The following is a 9,698-nucleotide window of genomic DNA, read 5'->3' as shown; positions in this document are numbered from 1 at the left end:
AGCTACACTATTTCTTTTTCAATCCCCATTTTCAGCCCCCCTTCTTATTCTTCTATTAGAAGGCACTTTTTTATGTGCTCTTTTCATTTTTATGCATTAATAAAAATGAAAAATGTATGCATAAGGCATTCATTTTGTGATGCAAATGTACAGCAATTTTCTTTGTATGAAATGTAGCATATAGATTAATAAATGGGCCAGGGCTTTAAACAGTTCACTCACTACACCCACACACTACACACCGTCAAGCCTACAAGCCTACAAACACATCCAGTTGTGGATCCATAAAGAATACACCTTCTAATAGATATGGTCCATCCATTCAGCTGATTAGTTGCAAAAGAAATAAAATACAGAACATGGATATTTGTGTCCCAAAATCAATGTGCAAATCACCTGCTGAGCAGCTGCTCTGGATTAATATTTGTGAACATATTGTCCCCCATCTATCTTCATCTACTTTTATGCTGCAGGATGCAGAAACACCATTGTCTGGCTGGTCATTGCACCATCTAGACGTAATATATTCTGTAAATAGTATATTTTAAAAATGAGACAGAATGAAAACAAAGCAACAATTGTACAGAGAGTCAGTACAGTAAAAGCCTCGGTCAATTTCAGTGGCACTCCAATAACTCTTTAAAAACAGCAGGTCTGGACAGGATAATGGGAGGTCTTGGGAGGTTGCCATAGTTACATCAGGTTTGCTGTTGGTTCAAAATTATCACTGGCATCTGAGTGTGTGTGTGCATGTGTGTGTATATGAGTATGGTTTTCCTGCCACAACCACATCCCGGTTCTAAATCACTAAGGTAAGGCCTCTCTGTCCTACAGAGACCATTGATCATCTATTCAAATAATAACAGTCACAGAGAGACTGCACATTTCCATGTGGTAATGAGCAGAGAATGGGGAATAAACAGACTCAACTAGACTTGAATCTGGTCTGGTGTCATTGTTGGAGCAAATTGGTCCCTGTGGACTACCTTGCTTTTGTTTGGGTTTGGGGGAAAAAAGAACTGTGCAGCTCTTAAAATATTTCTTCAGCAAATATGCCTCCACCCTCTGCTTAAATGCAGGCACTGCACTTAAACACTCATAGAATGCTTGTGGTCCAATCAAATGCCAGGGCTGGAATTAACTCATGTGTAATTGTTGTCTTATATGCACCAATATGGCCTTGACCCTCCCACTTTGTACTCTAAACAAGAAGCAGCTGAATATCTATCCCTATGCAAGAGAAACTTAAGAGAGGAAAAAAGAATGTGGATTATTTCCTCAAGAGGAAGGGGACACAACAGATGTACAGTACAGCTCGGCTCAAACTGGTGTTATAAAATGATTGAAATAAAACAAGAATAAAACAGGTTGCCGATTCAACCTCAGCCATCTGCACACAGACCTGCTGCTGCTTGGGACCAGCAGAAAACATACACAAGCATACCCTCATTCTTTCTTTTATAAATCACACTTGATTTCATATAAAATACTATTCAGAAACAAAGCAAACATCACACACATTCAAAGCAATAATCCATGATACTCAACAGACACAACATTAGAAAAGCATAAAAGCACAGAAAAGCACTTTCACTTTACAGTCCAGTTTAAAATACAGGTGCTCTTGAATTTACAATCAAACCTAAAAGGCCCACATGTGACGAATGTTAACATATATAAGGTGACTGTGGAAATGTATACATGAACACAGGAAAATGCACACATGCATGCATGCACGCATACATGCACAATGCACACAGATATTCAAAATGTGCATGGTGGAACTTCCACAGAAAACTAGTGCACTAGTGTTCCAGAAATGCTAGGTAGGTAGTCTGTTCGACCTGTTTCCATGGTATCTGTCAGTCATTCACTCCTTTCTGAGTCCCAGGGGAGGGAGGGAAGGTAGGAGGGAGGGAGAGAGAAAGAGAGAGGAAGAGAGAGAGAGGGAAAGAGAGAGGAAGAGAGAGAGAGAGCTGGGACTCTGAGAGTGCTGCAGTTGCAGCAGATATGTGCATGACATGAACAGAGGCAGCTCGCCCTGGCGTTGGTCTCAGCTGAAACACAGTGTGGCTAGGACGGCGGCTCACCCGTTCACTCTTCACCTCCAACCAGATGCACAGGGCTTGGATCACAACAGTGCACTGAATGAGTGTCTATATAAGTGTGTGCCCATGAGTGTGAGAAATGTGTGTGTATATGTATACACACACACAAAATATATATGTACTGTATCTTTTTAAAAAACAAATTAACAATTAAAGTAGGATTCAATGTATTTGAACAAACTAAAGAAATGCACCTAACCCACTCTCACCAGACATACATCACATATGCTAATGCTTCTAGAGAGCTTAGAAAAGTCACATCGTTCTTGTGGGCATGGCAATGACAATGTTGCAACGGTCACACACTCTCAAGTCTTCATACTTCATATGCAATGTACACAGCACGCCACAGCAGCTTTTTTGATACTCAAGAGGATACGCAGTAACACTGACGACCACAGCACTCCATTTAAGGCCGAGAATATCAAAATGAACGATGAAAGACAGAGACAGCTCAAAAGAGACAGTGGTGGTGATCGAAACTGAGAGATGGAGAGAGAGAGAGAGAAAGAGAAAGAGAGTGAAAGACAGAGCTCTGCAGAGACAGTTTGACATAAAATTGAAACAGACAACAGGGTGTGGGACAACACAGCGTAGCTAGCCGATAGTTGTGGAGCAAAAGTATTTCTGACATTGCCAGTTGTCCATCTGCGGTTGGGGTAGTGCTGGGGTGGGGGTCAGGGATGGGGGGTTGCAGGAGGGGTCAGACAGCTGCCAACTTCCTCTTCCCTGGGCGTCCACAGCTGCTGCACCAGCACAGGTCATATTCCATCAGCTGGGATCAGCTGCAGCTGTTCACTCCGAGATCCTCCCAGAGTTCGTATTGTTTGTTTAGTGTGTGTGTGCGTGTGTATGTGTGTGTGAGTGTATGTATGTGTTTCAACATTCTTTGACCAGTCCACAGGAAACTGCCTGTCACTATTTCTTCTTGGCGGTGACGTTCTTGCAAACCCAGTTCATGCCATCCTAAAAAAAAAGCCCAAAAATTACAAGCTTCTCGTCATGTAAAGGAGACGGTCCGCATCTGAGATCTGAGCTAATTCTGCAGGACCAGACACAGTGGTCAGGAAACCAAATCTCTTCAGTCAAACCTTCCATGCCTTTCCCAGCAGCTCCTCAAACACTTCACCTTCCCAGAAGAGACATATGTACAAACCGTCTTCCAACCGCAACAACCATCACTGACAAAGACGGCCAAGTCAGGCTGTCTTGAATAACAGACTGTCAATTTAATAGCCCTCAGTTAAAAGCTACAATGTTTGACTTTGCCAAAGTTCGGCTAAACCCTCTCCCTAAATAAGTTTGGCAGTTACAATCAAAAAAATATTCCTGCACTGTGCAGTATCTCTCACAACTGCTACTGTGTCACAGGGCTGTGGTAGAAAGTTCTGCTTGTCATTTCTGAGAACTACCATAAACACCCTAATTCTATACCTAATTGTAAGCTTTTTTTTTTGACAAGAGAGTTAAAGGAAAATGGGGAGGTGGGGGGACTCTCACCTGCACCCCCTCACCAGTGAGGGCTGAGCAGGACTGGATCTGCCAAATGCGGTCCCGGATGGTGTGCAGGTTGAGGCCCTCTGCCATCTCAGAGGCCGGGGCAGCAGTGAGCAGGTCCTGCTTGTTGGCAAAGATCAAGATGGGGACACCACTCAGCTTCTCTTCATCCAGAAGCTCTGCCAGCTCCTAACACGCACACAAAAACACACATACACATGCATGCACACACGCACGCACACACACACGCACGTCACGCATGTGCATGCACACGCACACACACGCATGCACACACACACACACACCCATCTTCACATTTAGTTCAGCTAAATGAGACTACTGTGACTCAAGAGATTCCAGAGATTGCAGAGTGATTAAAATGTCCAAAATACAACACTTTTTCTGCCAGTATGTACAGTCAGTCAGTAGATAAACTATTTAAAACAGCACCCTTACCTGTCCCGTTTCTTCAAATCTTTTTCGGTCAGCGCTGTCAATTACATAAATCTGCAATGATAGCATTAGTACCGGTATATAACAGATACCTCCAAAATATAAAAGATCTGTTTAACTACAACAAAAAAACATTGGAATGAAGAGTTCCAAAAATGAAAATATCTTGTGTATGATACATCTAATCTCAACACCATTTTAAGATATTTTTGTTCTTGTGAAACCAAAACATAGATATCCTGCTCTTTGCTCAATAAGCAGCCAGTCTGTAATTGTATGAACTAGTTTAATTCCATGTGAGATGGGTCAGTTGGTACAGTAGTTGCTAATAGTATGAACACATGATAAAATTATTCTTGGGACAATGATGGAGCTGATGTAACTGGCACAAAGTAGGACAACTGAGGTATAGAGTGAGATGTTCCGGCTGAAGTATTGTCAGAGATGGTTACAACATTCCGTGAGAGATGGTGCTCACCAGCACATCTGTGTTTTCAAAGTAGTTTCTCCAGTAAGGCCTAATCTTACGCTGACCACCAATGTCCCAAACGTTCAGCTTGAAGCCCTGGGACTGCACACTTTTGATGTTGAAGCCCTGATCGGCACAAGAGCAAATGGCATTAGACTCAGTGTAATGATTAGAGGATTGATCTGAGCATGTTCACATGAGTGAAAACAGTAATGTCAGAGAAAGAGAGAGAGAAAGAGAGAGAGGGAGGGAGAGAGAAAGGTGCCATTCCTCCATTCCTGTGTCCCTGAGTCCTGAAACATACATCGTACTGTTAATTTGTAAGACAGTAATAGAGTAAGAAGTGTGACTTCATGTACTGTGGGCATAGCAGCGGGTGTTTCAGATATAGCTATCAATTCTGCTTCAAGCACAAAGGCTTAATTCTGAAAAGACTTTTTGTGGCGCTTGTGACATTTCAACATCCACCTACATTGGCCTTGTACAAACTACCGCTTTGAGTGTCATGTTAATTTAGTAGTTTGAATAGGCGGAGGAAAGGTCATTTATCAGAGGTGACAGTGCAAGTATTTCCCCCATTCTTCAAGAAAGAAAAAGGAGGCTCTGGTTTATTCCACGGCCACAAACCACCACAGTGTATGCACAGTGAAACAATGGGCATGTGTGATAGACTACGGCAGGATGTGGTTGGTACCCAGCTGTGTAGAGAGGATAATCTATGTGTGTGAATGTGTGCGTGTTGACACCACCTGTGTTGGGGTTATGTGGGTAATGTCCTCAGACGCCAGCTGTTTGAGGAGAGTGGTTTTGCCTCCGTTATCTAACCCCAGTAACAGGATGCGCACCTCCTGGTCCGGGGCACTTTTTAATTTTCGTAGAATGGACAGGAGACCCTATCAAGACAATCACATTCCTCTTGAGCAGTACAGGCGTATGTCTGACAGTCAATATAGTGTAACTTACATCATGTATTAATTGAATTAAAGTGTCGCTAGAAGCCAATGTAACTATAACGTTATTAGGAAATAACGTTATCGGTCCAAGAAGTCGATAACGTTAAAGGATCCGGTGTGCCAGTTTCAGCATTAAAGTTTCATAAAAGGTAACGTTAACATAACATGAGCTACCTTGCCATGCTGGAAAATTAGAGTTCAGTAAATTACGACCTTAAACTTGTTTCTCAACAACGTCCATTTAATAATGTTAACACCGTCTGGTTTAGCATTGCTAACGTTAACGTTAGAAAGTTAACGTTAACGTTGCATTATTGAAAGCTAATAAAATACACATCTTCTCAGTAACAGCACCAGTTAACGTCAATTTGGTGACTCTGCTATGAGATAAGCATCATCATGGTGTGGTAATTTACCTAGCTGGATACTGCTATCGATAGTTGATTGTCCAAGATCTCAGTAAGTTACCGTTAACGTTAGAAGCTACGTTAACGTTAATACTACGTTTACTAACGTTAACGTTAAAGCAAGGCAGTTGAATGGATGCATTGTTAACAAACCAGCCTCGAGGTGACTACAGTTGAATACGCTATCAAACAAACAATTTCCGTATCGTCTCTTACAAAAAAATGCACAACTAATTGACTAAACAAACGCTAACTTACCATAATGTTGCTTCAGCTAACGTTGGGTTAGCTAGCGATATCGTTGAAGACGCCACCAAGGGTTACTAGGGGGAGCTAGATGACGTCAGAAGTTTATTTCAAAGAAAGGTTCCCTGGTAGTTTTCTGAGATTAGCCTATTCCTACTGTGTTCCATAAAATGTAATTTTACATTGTCCATATTTAGCACAACAAAGTACTAGCCTACTTTTGATAAATTACCCTTGAACTGAGCATGTGTGGTCATAGGTGTTTGTTCTTTTTATAATTTAGGGAATCAAAATTGAGATTGTCTGATCACATAAATCTTCTGTCCTCTGTGACCTGCAAGTAGGCCTAGCCTACCTAGTACCTACTGCCTATCTGTGGGAGTACATGAAAAACAGACTAGTCAAGTAGGAAAACTACCACATCTGTTCAAACTGAACACTGCATTTGAAGTTAACTGCAAGTTGACATTTCCTCTCAAAGCCATGTTTTGCAGTAATTGCAGATATTCCACATTGTTGCAGAAGTTAGTATTTACACAGCATGATCTCTAAACCGTATTATTTAGGCTAAAGTGACTACGGTTGTCTATCTTTATCTGTCTGTGTTTATATAATAATTCGGCAATATTTCTAGTGTTTAATCAAAAATAAAAATAAAACTCCTGCTGAACACAAAATATAACCCAGCATAGTTCACACGTCAGCTAAGAAGTAGGGTAGGCCTATTTGTAACATGCCACCAAACCAAAGTAGAGAAAACAAGCTTCATCATTTGGTCTCATGTCTACACCCTAGTGGTAACATTTAGTAAAGGAAATTTAGGAAGGGGTAGGCCTGAAACCTGCTTGTGAGGTATGAAATGGCAAATAATAATATGACTTGCCAAAATTACAAGATTTCTTTTTTCAGGATCAGTTATTGAAGGTGATTGCCTAAATGTGATAGAGCACTTCTATACAAGACAAAGCACAGAGCATAAGGCTTTACAAAATCTGTTTTCCAGGTCAGGAGATTTTGGTAGTCAAATATATTTTTATCGGCCCAATTAATGCAGAAAAAAGAACAGGCAGCTTGGCATGTATGTTTTTTATATATATATATATATATATATTGTACATAAAAAGGTATTTTAATTACAGTTTTAAAATGTAAAAAATGGTAACTGTAGCAAACCTAAACCCTATATTGCATTACCAAAGCTTACTCAGGAACACATATTTAACATGCACCACACACCAGGTTTGAAACTAGCTGCCAGGACGAAGATGTAATGCACCAAACCTCTTTCTGTTTGGGCAACACATCGATTGAGTAAGAAATAAAAAGTCTGCTGGCACTCAACGAGAAATCTGATATAGAAATGTTGGATAAGTATTCAGATCTGCATTTATGGATCCCCAAAAGGGACATTGAGTGAATTTATTCTTATTCGCTCACAATAGTTTTGCGTTCCCCTGCTAAGTCAAAAGTACTGTCAAGGAACACTGAACTATTTCGAAGGAACACAAAGTATTGCAAGGGGACTGCAAAAAGAAGCTCTAAAAATAAAAGTTTACCTTTTAAAAAAATAATTCCCACCATGACCCTTTGTGGACTCCGTAAGCATTAGATAAAGGGTACATGTAAAGTAAAAATGTGAAAAAGTAGGATAACGTAATAGTACTGCTTGTAAAACCACAAAATAAAATTCTTGACACCGCATGCAAGTAACTAAACTACTAAAAGACAGTCCTTTTCACAGTTTCCCTCATCATTTACAAGTCCATAGTCATTGCCATTGTATGTAGACCCCTTGTATTTGGGCCTAGTTGTACAAAAAAAAAAGATCACTCATCACATTGATCCAGAGTTAATCATTGATGCACCTTCCTTTTCAAATGCTGCTGGTGGTGTACAATGAATATAAAACATATTCCCTTGGGGGGGGGGGGGGGGGGGTGTGTGTGTGTGTGTGTGTTTTGTATGCTCATAACTTCTGCTTCTTCTTGGCAGGTTTGATAGGCTCCAGTTCTTCCTCAAGTTCCTCTTCGTCATCAGACAAATCTGACTCATCATTCTCTGAGGCTAAAGGGAAAGAAAACTCAGTTGGTCTTCATCATTTTTAGTAAAAGGTGTTGGCTATGGGTTTTCGGTGGTGAAATTTCAGTCTGCAAGTTATTTTCAATGAAGACAGACTGGTTTGCCATTTACCCATTCATAATTCAAACACACCATATGGTTTTGACACACCAGAATCTCACTTTTTGCCAGGCACTGCCACCTTGGTTGCATGTGTGCATGCTATGTCATATTGAATTGCCTTAGATCTAGATGTAATTTCATGAATCTATCACTGCACACAATAAGTGTAAGTAAACCCAGAGTAGCCTTTACAACCTTTTTCTCAAAACAGAGAATATTATCCTTACCAACAAGATGCATGCCACTAATGGTGACAGGACCGGTGCCAGACTTCAAACGAAGAGTGACCGGTGCCATCAGTTCAAATCCACCGAGGCTCACCTGCAGACAACACCAACAAACACCCATCATGCTTTGTAAAGTAAAAAGTATTATGTAGAAATGTAGATTTATTTCACACTTAAAGGGAAAAAGTTCAAGTGCCACTGCCAACAGTCGCCGTATCATTACATGAATGAGACTGCTAGGCAAACCAATTATACCAATGCACACCTGCAAAAGAAACAATTTGAATACTTGACTGTAGACTACAGGGGTGCATAACACAATAGCATTACCATAGGTAAGCGGGAGATGTGGAGAGATGCAACAGGTACAGATGTTTTCTTTCCTTGATAATTCATAGCGGTCACCTCAATTACGTTATACTCCTCCTTGGCACCCTCTCCGAGACAAACCTACGACAAAGCAAGAGTATAACTTTTTACAGTAAAACCAGAAATCAAACTAGTGATGAAATAACCAAGGGAACAACATGTTCTATGAGGTTTAAAAGACACTCCCACAGCTTTTCTGGGACAACGTGTTCCCTAGATAGATAAACGTATAAAGGACGCCATTATTTACATCTACGAACCGTTCGAAGCTCTAGGAAATGTTCTAGATCCTCATCTTCATCTGCTTGAAACGTGTAGAACGGAACTTCTGACGACAATTCACAACCTATGAAGTTTGAAAAGGGCATACAGCTGTTAGCGAGGTAGGAAAATCGTAGTCTAAAGTGTCCTTTAACCATCCAAGAATATTAACCTCAGAAAGAGGTCGCGTTAGTTAACACAGGTACTTAACGTTGACATATTCAACAATTTTCAGGCCCAGTTTCCCCACGTGTGCATGAAGTGATTTGTTGCATGCTATGCTTAGAGAAAGGATCTTACTGAAGAGATAACTTTCCAGTCTGGATTGGCCAGGCATGCTACCAGCATCAGATGAATCGTCAGCCAAAATTGACATAATTGTGTCGATAAAGATGAACTGCAGAAAAATAAATGTATTTCTTTTTTTTTCTAATGCAGATATTGAACGACTTGGCAGCACACAAATGGCCCCCGTGAGAAGATGAACAGCATGCGAAGTGTCGCGGAATAAAAACGTCACAGTTTAG

General features: G+C 40.8%; 2 protein-coding genes across 3 annotated transcripts; both read right to left on the bottom strand.

Moving 5' to 3' along the window:
* Positions 1–1,441: 1,441 nt before the first annotated feature.
* Positions 1,442–7,155, bottom strand: arl3a (ADP ribosylation factor like GTPase 3a). 2 transcript variants are annotated; one of them, XM_076285695.1, is made up of 6 exons: positions 6,146–7,155; positions 5,277–5,420; positions 4,537–4,653; positions 4,062–4,112; positions 3,609–3,794; positions 1,442–3,074 (listed from the first exon to the last, which is right to left on the bottom strand). In XM_076285695.1, exons 1-6 carry the CDS (start codon positions 6,146–6,148, stop codon positions 3,027–3,029), a joined length of 549 nt encoding a protein of 182 aa, XP_076141810.1. In that variant the 5' UTR covers positions 6,149–7,155; the 3' UTR covers positions 1,442–3,026. The 2 variants fall into 2 exon arrangements, with proteins under 2 accessions (XP_076141810.1, XP_076141811.1); XM_076285696.1 differs by lacking the exon at positions 5,277–5,420.
* Positions 7,156–7,204: 49 nt separating this feature from the next.
* On the bottom strand, positions 7,205–9,650 carry npm3 (nucleophosmin/nucleoplasmin, 3). Its single transcript, XM_076285697.1, has 5 exons — positions 9,472–9,650; positions 9,171–9,256; positions 8,872–8,991; positions 8,542–8,635; positions 7,205–8,197 (listed from the first exon to the last, which is right to left on the bottom strand). Exons 1-5 carry the CDS (start codon positions 9,545–9,547, stop codon positions 8,100–8,102), a joined length of 474 nt encoding a protein of 157 aa, XP_076141812.1. The 5' UTR covers positions 9,548–9,650; the 3' UTR covers positions 7,205–8,099.
* Between the last annotated feature and the right edge of the window lie 48 nt (positions 9,651–9,698).

This window comes from Alosa pseudoharengus, unplaced genomic scaffold (genome assembly GCF_046254945.1).
Source record: "Alosa pseudoharengus isolate Yale_2024_CS ecotype anadromous, Long Island Sound unplaced genomic scaffold, YU_APseudo_1.1 YU_APseudo_1.1_scf_15, whole genome shotgun sequence".
Classification (NCBI taxonomy): Eukaryota; Metazoa; Chordata; class Actinopteri; order Clupeiformes; family Clupeidae; genus Alosa; species Alosa pseudoharengus.
This window is presented reverse-complemented; position numbering and strand designations above follow the sequence as displayed.